At 49.5% G+C, this 16,450-nt stretch overlaps 8 protein-coding genes across 8 annotated transcripts; 4 read left to right on the top strand and 4 right to left on the bottom strand.

Moving 5' to 3' along the window:
* Nucleotides 1-63: 63 nt before the first annotated feature.
* On the top strand, nucleotides 64-3,399 carry PEX2_051530 (rRNA-processing protein UTP21; the record flags this gene model as incomplete). The annotated part of the gene is made up of 5 exons (XM_016742428.1): nucleotides 64-168; nucleotides 229-1,716; nucleotides 1,778-2,029; nucleotides 2,095-2,733; nucleotides 2,788-3,399. 5 exons carry the CDS (start codon nucleotides 64-66, stop codon nucleotides 3,397-3,399), a joined length of 3,096 nt encoding a protein of 1,031 aa, XP_016592868.1.
* Nucleotides 3,400-4,315: 916 nt separating this feature from the next.
* PEX2_051520 (uncharacterized protein) lies at nucleotides 4,316-5,563 on the top strand (the record flags this gene model as incomplete). Its single annotated transcript, XM_016742427.1, has 1 exon — nucleotides 4,316-5,563. One exon carries the CDS (start codon nucleotides 4,316-4,318, stop codon nucleotides 5,561-5,563), a length of 1,248 nt encoding a protein of 415 aa, XP_016592867.1.
* A 491-nt stretch (nucleotides 5,564-6,054) lies between these two features.
* PEX2_051510 (rRNA-processing FCF1 family protein) lies at nucleotides 6,055-6,810 on the bottom strand (the record flags this gene model as incomplete). The annotated part of the gene is made up of 4 exons (XM_016742426.1): nucleotides 6,055-6,136; nucleotides 6,200-6,562; nucleotides 6,618-6,683; nucleotides 6,740-6,810. The coding sequence occupies 4 exons, from the start codon at nucleotides 6,808-6,810 to the stop codon at nucleotides 6,055-6,057; spliced, it is 582 nt and encodes a 193-aa protein (XP_016592866.1).
* A 595-nt stretch (nucleotides 6,811-7,405) lies between these two features.
* PEX2_051500 (S-methyl-5-thioribose-1-phosphate isomerase) lies at nucleotides 7,406-8,618 on the bottom strand (the record flags this gene model as incomplete). Its single annotated transcript, XM_016742425.1, has 2 exons — nucleotides 7,406-8,033; nucleotides 8,098-8,618. 2 exons carry the CDS (start codon nucleotides 8,616-8,618, stop codon nucleotides 7,406-7,408), a joined length of 1,149 nt encoding a protein of 382 aa, XP_016592865.1.
* Nucleotides 8,619-9,238: 620 nt separating this feature from the next.
* Nucleotides 9,239-9,570, bottom strand: PEX2_051490 (U4/U6-U5 snRNP complex subunit LSM6; the record flags this gene model as incomplete). Its single annotated transcript, XM_016742424.1, has 3 exons — nucleotides 9,239-9,250; nucleotides 9,314-9,411; nucleotides 9,465-9,570. The coding sequence occupies 3 exons, from the start codon at nucleotides 9,568-9,570 to the stop codon at nucleotides 9,239-9,241; spliced, it is 216 nt and encodes a 71-aa protein (XP_016592864.1).
* Nucleotides 9,571-10,219: 649 nt separating this feature from the next.
* PEX2_051480 (small ubiquitin-related modifier domain-containing protein) lies at nucleotides 10,220-11,422 on the top strand (the record flags this gene model as incomplete). Its single annotated transcript, XM_016742423.1, has 1 exon — nucleotides 10,220-11,422. One exon carries the CDS (start codon nucleotides 10,220-10,222, stop codon nucleotides 11,420-11,422), a length of 1,203 nt encoding a protein of 400 aa, XP_016592863.1.
* Nucleotides 11,423-11,774: 352 nt separating this feature from the next.
* On the top strand, nucleotides 11,775-12,311 carry PEX2_051470 (RNA methylation protein TRM112; the record flags this gene model as incomplete). Its single annotated transcript, XM_016742422.1, has 3 exons — nucleotides 11,775-11,960; nucleotides 12,047-12,236; nucleotides 12,307-12,311. 3 exons carry the CDS (start codon nucleotides 11,775-11,777, stop codon nucleotides 12,309-12,311), a joined length of 381 nt encoding a protein of 126 aa, XP_016592862.1.
* A 432-nt stretch (nucleotides 12,312-12,743) lies between these two features.
* On the bottom strand, nucleotides 12,744-16,428 carry set1 (histone methyltransferase SET1; the record flags this gene model as incomplete). Its single annotated transcript, XM_016742421.1, has 2 exons — nucleotides 12,744-12,847; nucleotides 12,903-16,428. The coding sequence occupies 2 exons, from the start codon at nucleotides 16,426-16,428 to the stop codon at nucleotides 12,744-12,746; spliced, it is 3,630 nt and encodes a 1,209-aa protein (XP_016592861.1).
* Nucleotides 16,429-16,450: the final 22 nt, after the last annotated feature.

Here is a 16,450-nt window from a genome sequence, read left to right as displayed (position 1 = left end):
TCTTCTGATTACTTTGAACCCTCCGACATATTCATTGTCGTCAGTGTGTCCCTCGATATCAGTATGCCTTCGGCCGATAATTTCGATCTGCCTCTCGCGAAGAGGCAGAAACGAGTATCGCAGGTTAAGGCTGGAACACGTGGTTCCAAAATCTTTGCTCCTTTCCGTGTAAGTTGAGAAACACATCTCAATCGCCTCTTTTCTCTAAACTGACTTGTCGTTATCAAGACACTAGGATTGGTGTCGCCAACACCCGTTCCCTTTACATCGGTGCGCCTAGGTAAATCGACCTTTCAAATCACAACCTCCGTGGGACACTCGCTGCAGACTTATGATTTGCGCCGAGGCTTGAACCTCATCTTCCTGAGTCGACCGCAAACACCGGAGATCATTACGGCGACATGTGCGTGGCAGGACAAGGTATTCGCAGCTTGGGGCCATCTTCGGTCGCAGTCCCCTGGAGGCGTCTGGGTTTTCAAGCGCGGCAAAAGAGTTGCAGTCCTCGAGGGCCCCGCAGACCTGAAGGGGCCTATTGAGCGCTTGGTGGTATTTGGTTCATGGGTGGTTGGTTGCTGGACCGGTGGCCTCGAGGTTTGGAAAACGGGCACATACGAACACTATGCCAGTCTGCGGCCGCAATCTGCTCAAGGTTCGGCTGGAGAGAAGATCTACACCGGGATAATGTGCAACATGCCGACTTATCTGAACAAGATATTCGTGGGCCGATCGGACGGAGCGGTCGATATCTGGAACCTCCGCAGTGGAAAGCTTCTTCACACATTGCCCTCTTTGTCGGCAGACGCTGGGCCCGTGACTGCGATTCACCCTACACCTGCTCTGTCGCTTGTTGCTATTGCTTATAAGGGCGGTGCGTTGGCTATTCAGAACGTGAGCTCAGGTCAGCTGGTCTTGTCTCTCAAGAACGCGTCGTCCCGAGGTCTTCCTGTAACATCGATCACTTTCCGCGGCGATGGATTGGGTGCTGGCCACGATGGTCGCAGCTCAGGTGTTATGGCCACTGCGTCAAGTGGTAGCGGCGATATCACACTCTGGGACTTGAATAATGGAGGTCGCATTGCAGGCATTCTTCGCGGAGCCCACCGAGTGTCAAGTGGCGAGAAGCCCATGGGTGCTAACCGTGTTGAGTTCCTGGATGGACAGCCCGTGCTCGTGTCATCGGGTGATGACAATTCTCTCAAGACTTGGATCTTCGACGAAACGCCATTCTCGCCCATTCCCAGACCCCTTCACAGAAGAAACGGACACTCTGCTGCCGTTAGCGCTCTCGATTTCCTGCCCACGTCTTCAGATGGGTCCGACTCTGGCGGCAAGTGGCTTCTTAGTGCAAGCAAGGATTGCAGTCTCTGGGGGCTTAGTCTGCGCAAAGACAGCCAGCATACCGAGATCTCGCAGGGTAGCTTGGAACGCAAGGCTAAGAAGGCAGGGCCATCAAACATCTCAAATACCGAGGATCTCAAAGCTCCCGAAGTTACATGCATTGCCTGCAGCCTCAACCGTGATGGCGGAATGGGAGTCACCACTTCCGGTCCGATCTGGTCGAACCCGAAGGTTACAAACGCCGATGCTTCTAATGCAACTGGTTGGGAAAGCGTGGTTACTGGTCATCGGGGCGACAAGTTCGCACGTACTTGGTTCTGGGGCAAGAAGAAGGCAGGTCGATGGGCGTTTGCAACCAGTGATGGAACAGAAGTTAAGGTGCGCAAGTTCTTGAACACGATTAAACAGACTTTCCTTTTTGCTAATTAATTCTTCACAGAGTGTGACGGTTTCACAATGTGGTACTTTCGCTGTCATCGGATCAGCTGGAGGTTCTATCGACATGTTCAACATGCAGTCAGGTCTGCACCGACAAAGTTTCCCAGCTCGCCCCCCAGCTGGCCGTGCCGCCAAATCCAATGCTCAGGCCTCTATCGCTGCGGCTTCTAAACACACCAAAGCTGTGACTGGCTTGATGATTGACAGCTTGAACCGTACTGTTGTCAGCTGTGGCCTGGATGGCAAAGTTAAGGTACGCCCCACTACTCCCTCTTTTTTCCCCTGGAGATTCACAAATTAACCTCTTCTGAAATATAGTTTTGGGATCTTCTCTCTGGAAAGTTCATTGATGAGCTAGACTGGCACCCCATGGCTGCCATTACTGGACTTCGCTATAACAAGGCGAGCGAATTAGTCGCCTTCAGCTGTGACGACCTCTCGATCCGTGTGATTGACCTCGAGACCAGAAAGCTCGTTCGTGAGTTCTGGGGCTGTGTGGGTCAAGTCAACGATTTCATCTTCTCAAATGATGGACGATGGATTGTTGCTGCCTCCATGGATTCGGTGGTACGCGTATGGGATATGCCCACCGGACATCTGATTGATATCTTCCGGGTCTCAAGCACATGTGTCGCTCTGGCCATGTCTTCGACTGGTGAATTCCTTGCCACCGCACACGCCGGTAGCATTGGCATCAGCCTTTGGAGCAACCGCAGCCTTTTCATGCCTGTATCGACCAAAAACCTGGACGAGAATGTTATTGAGAACGTTGGGCTCCCGGCAACATCAGGAGAGGGCGGTGCTGGTCTGATTGAAGCCGCCTTCGTGGATACTACCGAGCAAGATGAGGCAGAGGGCCCAGTACTGGCGACAGAACAACTACAACACGACATGATGACTCTGAGTCTTGTCCCCAAAAGTAGATGGCAGTCATTGCTTCACTTGGATACTATTCGGGTATGTTTTTATTCCTTCACGCAAGTTTGAGCCTCTTAGCTAACAGTTCAACAGGAACGCAATCGCCCCAAGGAAGCTCCCAAGGCACCCGAGAAGGCTCCATTCTTCCTTCCTTCTCTCCTCGGGTCCAGTGGACCCGAGGCTGCCAGCGAAATCCCCGGCACCGACGACGCCGATGTAGGATCGGTGGCCAAGATCGCCGAAGCCGAAAGGTTGCGCATTGCCAAGTTGCAAATTGGTGGAAACGCCAGTGCTCCTCAATCTATTTTCACTCGATCATTGGCATCCGGCCATGATTCCGGTGACTTCAGCTCATTTATCGACCACCTCAAGACCTTATCACCGGCCAAAGCAGATCTCGAGATTCGTTCGCTGGATCCTCGAGTACGTGATGGACACTCTGAGTTGTCCGATTTCGTTGTTGCCCTGACTGCTCGCCTGAAGTCAAAGAGAGACTTTGAGCTTGTCAATGCTTGGATGGCGGTCTTTTTGAAAATTCACGCCGACACTGTGAGTCTCAGCTCTACTCAAGATGAACCTCAGTATCGTCTATTGCAAGATGCTCTAGCAATTTGGTCTGCTGAGCAACAGCGGGAAGGAAAGCGCCTTGCTGAGCTGGTGGGCTACTGCCGCGGAGTTGTTGGATTCTTGCGATCTGCTCGGTAATTTGAAATGAACAGAGATACTGGATAAATATTTCTCGGGGCATCAGTGCCTTTTGTTTCCTTTGTCATGTATCATGCGTGTTACGTTGAATCTATATATGCATTTGTTTTATAAATCTAGTGATTTTGCAGGAATTTTAACATCTTCTCTTGATCCTATATACTATTTGTGCCATTTCTTTCTCGGCACCATCTGAATCTAACCATATAATTTAGATTTGAAGAGAGATGCGATTAATTCCGACGCTTTCTCATAGTCTTGTCTAAACTTGGGAACCCCGGCGCCTCACCATCCCTGACTAATACAAAAAAAAAGAAGAAAAAAACAAATCCACAACCCACAACCAGAAGGGTTCTTCCACGCATTATGGGGATCCCTCACTTAACCAGGCACTTGCTTCCATATGCCGAAAGTGTCTTGTTAGACGGGAGGGCAATTGATTCAGAACTTCCGCGCGTCCAAGCCGTTGTCATTGACGGGCCCAGTCTAGTATACCATGTCTACCGTCGACTCCTGGGTTGGATGGACCCAAGCAGTGATGTTCTTGACTACCAGCCAACCTGCGACGAAATTAGTCGTGGGGTCATCAGCTTCCTTCTCCAATTAACCAGACTGGGAGTTAACATGTAAGCCCTCACACTAGTCTGAAAACACAGCTATCGTCTGATTATCAATTTTCTTTCTTTCTCTGCCCTTTAGAAATAAGATATGCTTCGATGGTGCTTTGCCTGTCTCCAAGCGAGAGATCCGCTTTTCCAGAATTGAAAAATTACGGCATCGACTGGACTTGGCTCGTCGAAACCTGTCTCTGCCTGCAACCCCCAGATGTCGCGATGTGATCCCGACTAAACGAGGACAGGTCTGGTGCAGTCGGGGCTTGCCTCAGAGACGAAAAGGTCTTCCAGAGAATCCTTTCATGGTATCGGCGGTCTTTGAGGACTTGCGGCACCGATGGACCAAGGAACAGATCCAGAAAGAGGTTGACGATGATGTCAGCTGTCTTGTCGCCGACACTGATTACCCCTGGGCGGAAATCACCGTTATGGTGCCTGGAGAAGCAGATGTCGAATGTGCCCGTGTGGCAAAACTTACCGGCTGTGCAGTGTTGACAGATGATTCGGATCTGCTGCTTCACGATCTTGGCGAAAATGGCGCGGTCTTGTTTTTAGACTCGGTGCAAACGTCCTCAGGAGTCTGGAATCCGGCCGACCCAGATATTCGGGGGCTGAGAATCTGTCCTCATTCGCTTTCTGGCCGATTGGGCATCCCAAGCGTTCAGTGGTTTGCTTATGAATTGCAAAAGAATCATCATCTGCGTTTTGCTGAAATTACCCGGATAGCTCAGGAGAGCAGTAAGGCCACTGAGCTCTCCTCTGAATATTTGGAGTTTCTTCGAGAGTATGAACCCGAGACAACAGATAATGAGGTGATACGTGGATCAGGGCAGTCCTCACAACCGTTGGATCCCAGGGTATCGGAGTTATTTTGGCAGTATGAACTTCCTGGTATCTACTGCTCTGGTGAACAACCGCATGTCTATCTCGGGATTATGAACGAAGACTCTTCCAGGCGATGTGCCTGGGAACAAGGTCGAACATATAGGTCCCTTGGGTATTCGTTCTTCAACAATTCCCGTCCTGCTGCCAATCGATTTGCGACTGTACACGAATTTGTCCGCAGAGGTGGAAGGATCGTGGCCGAGGAGATCACTTTAAGCGGAACGAAGACCGTGACCTCTGACCTGGATCTCCTCCGGAGACGCCTTGCCCATGCACATGCTACCTTTGACGAAGGTCTAGCACCGGAGAGCTTCTGGTTTTTGTATGCTCTTTCCGATATCTACCGTGATGGATCCGGCACAACCACAGTTCCGAGTGCGAAGCAATTGGAGAGCTTTCTTACAAATGGATATATGGTGCAAAGTACCAAATGGACAGACATTCACCTTCTTGCCCAAATACAAGCTGCACTGTACTCTTTACGAATTCTGAAGCAGCTCTTCGATATCGCAGCCCCTGGTGATGATTTGGTTCAATCAAGCTCATTACTTGCGGATTTACCTCCACTACACATACTGATGTCGCGACAGAAAATGATCCAGAGCTTTGCCAACACCCGTGTTGTCCGGCATGCCGTTCGTCAATTGATAGAAACATATGGTTAACAAATATGGACATAAATTGCAAGCCAATGCACTACGTGCTTCACAAATTAAAGACTCGAGCAAATAACTATAATCAGCTAGGGATTCGACATTCATGCGTTTTTGTAGATTACAACGGCATTTGCATTGGTAGTCACTATAGACGGAGAAGACCTAAATGTGCCACTGTATAACCTTGCCTAAGAAGCCCCGGGTCCTTCAAATGATTCATTCCATTTGCACATAGGTTTACAGTACTAGAACCAGCCCTGGGAGGAGCGATGCTGCTGGTTCTCGGCGCAGTTGTTTTGTTTGATTGGATACTGTCGATTGACAGCATAATTTGGTCTTGCGGTCTTGCATGTTGTGGTCGGTTGCTTGCCCGGTGTCTGGAGGCGAAAATTGTGTGTTATTTTACAACTTTCTGGCGAAGAAAGAAACGGATATTTTTGTGGGTATCATGTGGATGGTCGCAGTAGCGACAGATGACTGAGATAAATCGTTCAAGTCGCTCATTTTTCGGGGGCATCGGGAAGTCGTTCAATCACGTATTTGCCGCGAGCGACACTCATGATGGGTGCTCCAGGAATCTTACTATTATGGAGGTTAGAATTTGGCTGGTACAGCGAAAATGGGATCGACTGGTAAGTTACATACCGAATACGTCTCTTGAGATCACGATCGTTTGTGGCGATAATGTAGACACGGTGCTTGATGACACGGTCGACCAGGCAGTCATCGGCATAGGTTCCCTTGTGGTCACACTTGACTCGCTCGAACCGAGGGTCTTTGGCTACACGCAGGGCAAGTCGGTATTTCGGGCCAAGCTTTTCTAACTCGGCAAGTACACAATCTGTGACGATAGGGATACATTTGGCGTACAAGCAATCGAGCATGGTTGGAATGACCTCGAGTTTGTGCTGAATGGTGTGGGAGATGAAATTGGTATCGACCAGGACGGAGTATGGGGGGGCAAGGGCCGTGTTGAACTGGAAGAACATTGACGAAGGAGCCTGGGGACTAAAAGCAAACCTGTCAGTATTGTTCTTGCGAAAGTATCAAATGTTTTACTTACGCCTCTTTGACGAGATCATCCTTCTTGGCCTCTTTGCCTTTCTCTGTCTTGTCTTGGTTTTGCTTCCTATAACCGACTGTTAGCAAGTTGCCACAAGACTGCGTTTCTTGATTGCGACGAACAGGCGATTGTCGCGCATGGAAATGGCTCTTTTGGCCAACGCAAACTTGCGAGTCTTTTTCTGAACACCCATGATGACGAGATGTGGATGGTGATAATAGTGAGGAAGAGGTTTTTTTTTCTCTTTTCTTATCGGGGAAATCTATCTCGGGTTCGGGATGACTAATCATGTCGATGGGGGCATCCCGCTCGTCACCTGCAGGCGCCGCGGACAACCTTGTCTTCAAAATCTCCCTCGTACTCAACAATACACCCTCAAACACCCATTATGTCCAGGCCGGATGCAGACTTTGGCATGGCGAAGGTAAGTCCTCCTACTTCGACCTTCGCAATCAGCATATATTTCCCTATACTATGCTGCTTGGCAACGTTGCCCCTCTTACACTCATCTACCAACTGATCCGAGGTCGGACAGCTAACTCATGATATAGGCACTCGCAGATCTTACAAAGTACATAAACCCACTTATGTCTTACACAAATAAATTCATAAGATTGACATGATATATTTAGGGGTGAAATGACTGCCTCGGCCCTAGAGGATCATCTCAACTCAATTGAGAGCAAAGTTGACGAACTCTTGGCATCTTTCGAAAAGCAGGCTACTGCTGCAGCGGGATCTAGTTCTGTTGATGAAACAGACCAGGGTCAACAGGGCACAGATCAGGCTCAAAAAGTAGAGCCTTCAAATAGTCCACCCAAGTGATACTTGTCATCGGATCCCTTCTCTACAACTCCAACCTCTGTGATAATCCCATCAATCAAACTCGCGGGAGTAATGTCAAATGCCGGATTCCAGACATTGATTCCTGGCGCGGCGATTTTCACGGTCTCAATCGCAATCTGGTCGGTGGTCTCAGAGCCCGCACGGGGACCTTTGATGCTAGTCACCTCAGATGCGGCACGTTGCTCGATGACAATGTCCTTTCCTGATTTTGTGGCCATATCGATGGTTGTGAGTGGCGCTGCAACGAGGAACTTGACACCATGGTACTTTGCCAAGACAGCCAGGGCATATGTACCAATTTTGTTGGCTGTATCACCATTGGCTGCTACCCTATCAGCTCCCACCACAATTGCATTCACGCCCACTTGGGTATCTGCGAGCAAAGCGGCCGCCATAGAATCCGTGATGAGCGTAGCTGGAATTTTATCGTGAACCAACTCGAAGGCTGTAAGGCGAGACCCCTGGTTGTAGGGCCTAGTCTCTGTGCAATAAGCGTGGCGTAGGATGTTCTTCGAGGCGAGCGAACGAACCACACCCAATGCGGTACCATATCCAGAAGTGGCGAGAGAGCTAGTGATTCAGGATTAGTGAGAACATACGACGGATAACGGATAACATAGTGAATCGGCCCTACCCAGTGTTGCAGTGAGTCAACACAGCAACTTCTGAATTTCCTCTGGCCGCATGAGTGGCGATCCATTCTGCGCCATTGTGCCCAATTCTCTTGTTATCCTCGAGGTCCTTTCCCATCATATCCTCTGCCGCCTGAATAAACGCGGCTGCAACTTCTTGGCCGGTAGAGCCCGATGTTTTCGTGCGATTAACCACCACGACCTCCAGCTTACGCGCAGCATCGGCGAGGTTGACGGCAGTTGGGCGACTCGTCACCAGATAAGCAAGCTTCTCTGTGATATATTGGCACACCTCTTCTGGTGATTGTGACAGCTTGTCACTATCCACAGCAGAAGTAAGTTCCGAGGCGAGGGCAAGCATTGCGACGATAGCGATAGCAGGTGCCCCTCGGACTTTCATATCTTTGATTGCGTGCCATCCATCTTCTGTAGTCCGAATGGGAATGTATTCTTCGACGAAGGGGAGTTGTAACTGATCCAGGATCTCAAGGTTGCCCTTGCTGAATTTGATTGCTTGTAACATCTTCGTAGGTGACGGTCAAACGTTCTGAAGACCTGGGTAAGCCGCGAGAAAAGAACCTTAAAAAAGTACCGCGGGGACTTGGGAAAGCTTACTTAATCAAGGCCGCCGCGGGGGTACAATATGGGTACAATATAGGTACAACCTTCCCAGGAACGTAACATCATCGTATGTATGTAGGTAAGGTAATCAAGTCATGGTGTGATCAAATGCCATGTATTACTGTGCGAATGTACTTTGCACCAATTAAAACACAAGCTCAAGGGCACATCGCCGCATCACCAGAGAATATTATCAAGCCGCCTGGGCAAAAACGATGAGCTCATGGTCACAGGTACCAATGTTGAGCTCAATACGAAGCAGGAAAAAAATGTAAACCCGCAGGTACGTAGCCTCCATAGCCCCAGGCTCGCAAGTATGGTCAACTGCATCACAAGAAGAGTTGGTCAATCACCAACTAAGCTTGTATTTTGTCCTCCTAGCTAGAAGATTCCAAATCATTGCGATGGCCCTCAAAGTGCGCCTTTCTTATCCAGCTGTAGGTTGTCGTAGGTGGGCCCAATCGATAATATCGAACAGTGTATTTTTGGATTAACTGGAAGAGATGTAGAGTACTGCAGGCCCTAGTCAGAAAGCTGTCGCGCCAGTCATAGGATTGGAATACAAGAAAGGATTGACAAACCATTATTTCCACGCACGAAAGCGTCCCCGTAGTTTCGTCGCAGTTTTCCGTTCACATATTCCTCCGTCTTTTCGAGGGCGATGTTCATGTAGCCATCAACTGATTGCAATTCACCTATACGGTGCATTAGAAGCGAAGCCACTAGAAATTGAAAGAATATCCCATACCCTTGTATACCACTCCGGAATTCAGTTTCACGATCACAGGCGCACCAATGATCTCACTCAAGAAGACAGAGGGGTCTTTCCCTTCGGAGGTTGGGGCGTTCTCCATATCGATGATGTGGTCTAGAATCCATCTAATATTAGCCAGAGAAAATCTCAAGGGAAAAAAAGGGGAGACATACCAAGTTGAGATGTGTTTTGAAGTAGGCAGAGGGATGAAGCATTCGAAAGTGAGAGACCAGGAAGGCGGTGAGGGCGATGAACTATCGCAAGCGGGGCGAGATCTGCTGATAAGTTTTCGGATGGAATCGGACACCGCCATTATATTCTGCCAGTATTGCCGGTCATAAAATAGTATACATTTTCATAACTTCACGAACAACGTTCAAACCATTGAAATAGTTGAATTTCAAAAGATACAGGTAAGCTATTACTATTTAAATTCAATTGTTAAAAAATCAAGAGGAGAGAGGCCTTATATTATCAAATCTTCCGTTAGACAGAAAGCGCACTAGTGCACCTTTAGTAGGCGGTAGACAGGACGGTGTCCCTTGAGGTCTTGTCTTGAAAGATATGATACATGTTCCCTGTGTCAATTGTTTGGTTTATGCGCAGGCTCTCATGTCGCACATCTTACTTCTCCACTAACATATCGCTGATTATAATCAGGTGCTCTCAAATCACCTCTAAAATCCATCCAGTCACCCTACAATACTTGCATATTTTTGACTTTTAAACCAATCCCGGCATCGAGAGCCATGAGCTTTTTCAAAAAGCCCTCGTGGGCAATCAAGAACACGGAGGAAACTGGCACTGATTTTTATCGACGCTCGGAACAAACATACTCCGATATCATTGCTGCGAACCGTGAAGCACACCACAAGCCGAAATCACCAGAAATCCCAGCACATCCCGAAAATACCAATGATACCAATGATACCGAAGACCCAAAACAAAAGAAGCGGCGTCGAATTTCTAGGGAAAAGGGAAAACAGCGCGATGATAGCAGTCCGGTGCCCGATGTGACCTGTGAGGTTGATAGCGATAAAATTGTGCTACCGGAGCCGCAAGAGCTCTCGGCCTCCTCGCATGATTCCTCACCCGAGCCAGTCAATCCAGTCAAACAACGCGAGACATCACGAAGACTCAGTTCAGAAAACCGTTCGGCGCAGTCACCGCAAAAAGTCAGTGGTCCAGAACCACTAGGTGCTCTGCCAGTTCGACCAGTGATTGTCCTAGCAGATGACTCGGAATCTCGAAGCCCTCGACCTGTTCAGCCTCCTCAGCCTGTTCAGCCTCCTCAGCCTGCTCGGCCTGCTCGGCCGGCAGAACCTCCAGCGGATGACCCGATTGTTCAAATTATGATCTCATCTGAAATTGCGAATACTAAACCATTACTCGTCCATCGAAAAATGTCACAGCGGCTAAGAGATGTGCGGTTGGCATGGTGCGATCGCCAAAATTTCGAACCCAATATACAGGCATCGATATACCTGACCTGGAAGGGCCGACGTCTGTTCGATGTGACAACCTGCAGGAGTCTAAACATAAACACCGGGAAGAGCACTGCAGCGATCCCTGGCATTGACGATGATTCCTTTGCAGACCAGAAAGAGCTGCGCATACATATGGAAGCGGTTACCGACTTACCTCTCCCGGTCAAGCAGCAAATTACTTCTCCTGGTAATGATGAGCCCCCTAGAGCGTCGCAATCCCCGGAAGATGACCAGGGTGAGCCAATGAAACTTATTCTGAGGAGCCCTGGATACGATGACTTCAGAATCAAAGCGAGAAAAACAACCCTGATCTCGCGACTCATATCTGCTTTTCGAGATAAACAGAATATTTCTGTTGACCATGATATCTTTCTCTTGTTTGATGGAGACAAACTTGACCTCGATTCATGTCTTGGCGACAATGACATTGATGATCTAGATCTGCTGGATGTCCAGATCAAATAATCCCAGTCGAAGGATCTGAACAACTGAATTATAGCTAATCAAGGCTAATCGAAGCTAATCAAATCTTCCAGTTTGAACCTAGGAAATTTAAGTAATAAGATAATATGTATACACGATTTCAAAATAAACACCAACTTGTATGGCAGTAGGCCGGGTATCCATATCGATCACATGATATCTGATAAGCCGTGGGGCTCTTTTTTTTTCTCCTTCGGAGGGGCCACCGACGTTGTCCATTATCCTTTGAATTGATATACTGTCTAGACTAATCGATCTCTACATACTTGACCAACATCCTCAGAAACTTCGCGTCGAACAATCTACCAGCAATCACCATCCCAAACCACCCACAATGAAAGTGATCACCGCCAATTTCGTGACATGCGCCGTGAAGGAATGCAAGACATCACCAGCCTCATTTCCTTTACATTTCCAGGATGCCGAGCTAGAGCAACAGGAATTGGACTTCCAGCCCGAATTCATCCGCAACATTCTTCCCCGAATTGACTGGGTAGCCCTGCGCACCATTTCCAACGAGGTATGAAGATCCAAACCGGGCCGACAGTTACCTGGGTATTCAGTATCCACCGATAATTACAATTGGGCTGACTTTTGCAATTTCAGCTTGGATTCCCCAGCCTTCCGGATTCGAAACCCGAGGGCGAGGCTCTCGACAACGAGCAGACATTGAAGGACTTGCACCGGTTGCTACTTGAGACGCACGTCATAGAAGGAAAATTGACCTGTGGAAACTGCGGTCACTCATATATGATTAAGGAAGGAATTGCGAATTTCCTTCTTCCAAGCCACCTTGGTGAGAGATACCGTCTTTCTTTTTTCTTTCCTTGACTTGAGTTTGATTTACTAATATGAGGTCTTTCCAGTCTGAACAACACAATTCCACATGCGATTTTCACCCAAATTGCTTCGCAAATCGATACCCCAGGGCTAGGAACCGATCTTTGAGAACCAGTTTCTCCTCCTTGCCTTTACTTCTCTCCGAAAAAGGACCTTATGCAGTGGCACCAAGGTTATCAGATATCCGAGTCGAGTTCTTCTGGGCCATGACACATCTACGCTCTCACATTGCTTTCTAAGAGGACTTTGCTCCAGGGTCATGACTCGAAAGGGAAAACAGGCGAAATTCTTTTGGAATTGGTATATTGTACAAGAGAGTTTGTAGTTTATGAAATCACGATTGCCATTGATAAATGCGACAATGCTCACACGCTGAAAACGCCAGCCCGATTCAACGCCACCCAGTAGATGGAAGTCAATATGACTCCCATAGACTTTGTAAGAAAGATCTTGGAAAGCGGTTTTAGTTGAGGAATCCCTTGCAGCCTGTTGAACCACAGAGACAGGGGATTCGGTCATCGCTGTCCCACTCTCTTTCGAATTTGTAGTCGTACGTCAGCTCCTCATCTGATGGTTTTGTTAGCATCGGTGTTTTCTCGTAAAGCGAGCGCAGTTCACAAACCTCTTTCGATATCCCTGAGCGCATAAATCACAATACGCTTGCTGCCGTCGACCTTGATGATCTTAGCAGTGCAGTTGGGTGTACAGCTGTGATTGATGAATCGCGCAATTCCTCCTCTCTTTGTGGCATCGATGACGGTGTTCTCGTCGATTCGGAAAAGATAACTGCTGCCGATCCCGCTCTTAAGGTATCGTCTTTCTCTCATATCGGCGACTTGCTGACGCACTTTCTCTCCAACATACTCGATGATCATGTCATTTGCAGTGATGTTTTCCTCGGCATACAAACCCCAGTTGTGAATGGCAGAGCGAGCGAAGCGCACAGGTTTCTTGCGTTTCTTGAGCTGATTGAATCGAAGAACGTCTCCATCGCCGTTCGCAGTGGGAAGGGCCTGCTTTTGCGCATTGATGTCTGCAATGAGCCGGCGGTTGTTGACTCGCGTTGACCGGGATGTCGATTTTGATATTGTTTTAGCAGCTGCAATCCTAGCAGCTTCAGCTGCTGCTGCCTGGGGGTCTGCCTTGGCATTCGCTTCACGCTCCTCGCGAGCCTTTTGAACCTTGATCCGATGGGGCAGGTATTTGGACTTTTCCGCCTCAAGAATCCTTTTCCGGCCTTCCGTTCGTGCAGCTCCAGTAGTATTGGGCACATAATAGCCAGGGATACTGATAGCGTCCTGGGTCGTGCCAGTTTCCAGGCCATTGAGGGCTTTGATCTCCTTCTGTTTCCAACCCCATGCAGCAAGATTTTGGATAATCGATTCTGACTGATCCAGTAGAATTTCTCGTAAAAATCGCAGATCTTCGTCATCCTTGACTAGGTGTTGCCAACCATCCAAATCAAGCACGATGGCTTCATCATCTTCCACTGTGGCACGGGGCTTATCCTTGGAAAAGCCCCATTCGATCTCTGTTTTCGGCTCATCAATAGGTTCAGCGTTCCACGTTTCGTCAACCGAAAGGTCATCACCCTCGAGATGTTTGTGAGAGACGTGCTCGGTGAATTGGTCTGTGGGTTGATCCTGAGTTGGTAACTTGTCGCCATCCTCTGCGAGATCATCGCCAATAGCCACTGGCGTTTCCAGGTCCTTAGTTGCATCCTCATGTCCGGCTGTTTCCGAGTCAATGCCAAATAGCTCATCCTCCTGTCGCTGCCGCTTTCGTGCTTCTTCATCTTCGGTCAGTCGCTTTCTCTTGCCCGACGTGGGAGACACCTGAAGTTCATGAGAAAGGTCGCTGATTTCATTTGTGGCATCCAAATCGTCCACATCTTGAGCGCTGCGCTCTTCGCTCCCTTGAGATGATCCCAGGTCGTCTGACTGATATCCTCCATCCCGTTCGAACTCCGATGACGTTGAACTTGCGCGACTAGGGGGCCGGCTCTCCCGCTCATCGACATCCCTGGTAGCAGGGGTACGCTGCTCGTCATCCGAATCTTCATCGTCGTGCAGCTGTTGTAAGCGGTGATACAGGGGTCGGACTTCTTTCTTTCGTAATGGTTGCCTGCGCCGTTCGTCTAGGAAGGCAGCACCCGCATGGTCAAGACCATGGGCTTTCCGGATACGAGGAAGAGCAAGGACATTCAGACCTGATGATCTAAGGGGGTCTCGGCCAGAGGACATTTCACCTCGAGAGCCAGGGGTGCTGTCGATTTGGAAAACAGACCGTTTTGTACCTTCGGGATCTGAAATACCCAGTCTCTCCCTTTTAGATGCATGTTTACTCGGTTCCAAATAGTCGTAAAGAGCTGGAGCAGCTATGCGTGACTTCACATCCTCGAGAAGTTTGTCCCTCAGGTCGCGGATGATGATGGACAATACCTCTCGGCATGGATCCAAATCAATCGCCCGCTGCTTTTTCTCTTCTTCGATATCCAAGTCAGCCTCTTTCCTTGTCCGATCCTTTTCAGCTTTGTTTCGTTGTTCAGTGCGAAGGCGTTCGGGGCTGGGGCTTCGTTCGTAGTTCGGGTTCCCATAGGGCTGGCTCTCCATATTCATGATATACGTGAACAAGGGCTGCATGTGGCACAGTCGGTAGCAGCGCTCAGTTTCTTCCTCACCCCGGCGCGAGTTTTCGAAAATGATATAGTAACCGGTTTTGTCACAACGAATATACTTGTATGAAAAGAGCCTGAGTCTCTTCCTCAAGTGCGGAACCGTTGTGCTGAGAACCGGGACGTAACAATGCGCGATGAAAATGTATGGATCGCGTTTGATCTGACTCAAGATAGGAGCTTCTTCGACCAATGACTGTACAACAGGCGATCGGACACCTGCCCTAGGACCTTCGGGGATAACGACCCCAGGCCGTAAGGATGACCTGCCCGAGGGACCTTTGGGCGCAGTCGGTGGTGGTTCGCTTTTCTTGATCTGGACATCTGGTCTCGGTTCGGTTGCGGGAGGAAGGGTATTCTTAGAAGCCAGTCGCTGGGACTCGACTGCTTTCGCGGCCATTCGATCTGAGACAACCCCGTCGCGGTCCAGCTCGACCCTAATTCTGCGTGTGCCAATCCGTTGTTCCTTTTTGCACTCGAAGTAGGCGCGTCGGGCAGCGCTAGATGCTGACGCTGGGCCATTTCCCCGGGCCGAGGTGCTATCTTTGTATTTGATGGAGCAGATCCCCAGAAACCGGCCGGTGATAGGGTCTGTGCGGTTCTTTATTTCGGCCACATCTCCAAAGCTCGCGAAAAGCGCGCTGATCGGAGCGATCGGAGTCAAAGGGTCAAACCCTGTCACCACAACCTGTATCGGAGGCCCGGGGCCAATGCTCGTTGCCACATCGTATGACCATGGCTTCAAGTTGTAAGGCGCGGGTCGGTATTTTGTCTTCTGCTTGCAGCCGGATCCACGGGTATAATTGGCAATCGCACGACGCGGATCAGGTGGTGCATCGGCTTGGCCATTATTCACGATGTCCACATACTCGAGCTTTTTCCGCTTTTCCTTTGACGAGGTCCGCTTGTCCAGATCGGGGTCGTACACAACCTTGCAGCCTCTCACACGGAGCTCGAGGTGTCGAGTTTGCGACTGAGGGGTCGGGGGGGTGTGGATTGGAGTGATGGAAGATTTGGTGATTTCAGGGTTCGGCCTGGAAGAAGTACCCGGAGAACCTCCGCCTGCTATCTTTGACTGTGACGGGCTAGTTAATTTGCAAGGGGGTGATGACTCCGCATTGGTGAGCGGTGTCAGTGTATCAATTTGTGATGGGACGGGATTCGCCGTGGGTGGTGGAGGTAGCCCAGATTGATCCTCCACGCTTTTCGCCTCAGCGGAAATGGTCAATTCAAGCTCGTTGGGGACCGATGGAGTGCGAGCGCCCTCCTCGTGTGTATCGGTTTTGAGAGGCGTCTCAACGGTCGTGGGTGTGCTCGGGGCAAGAGACACTGGACAATCCGGGATCCTTTCAGAAATTTGATCACCCTCGACATGTAATTTCCGTCGTTCCTGCGCTGTCTTAAAGCGCTTCTGTTGAAGGACTGATGGGGCGGTGGGGAAGAAGTCTGCAAAGCCAGCCGAGGCGCGTGACATGGTGAAAGGTTGGCTACACGCC

The sequence above is a fragment of the Penicillium expansum genome (genome assembly GCF_000769745.1).
Source record: "Penicillium expansum strain MD-8 chromosome Unknown contig167, whole genome shotgun sequence".
In the NCBI taxonomy this organism is placed as follows: Eukaryota; Fungi; Ascomycota; class Eurotiomycetes; order Eurotiales; family Aspergillaceae; genus Penicillium; species Penicillium expansum.
This window is presented reverse-complemented; position numbering and strand designations above follow the sequence as displayed.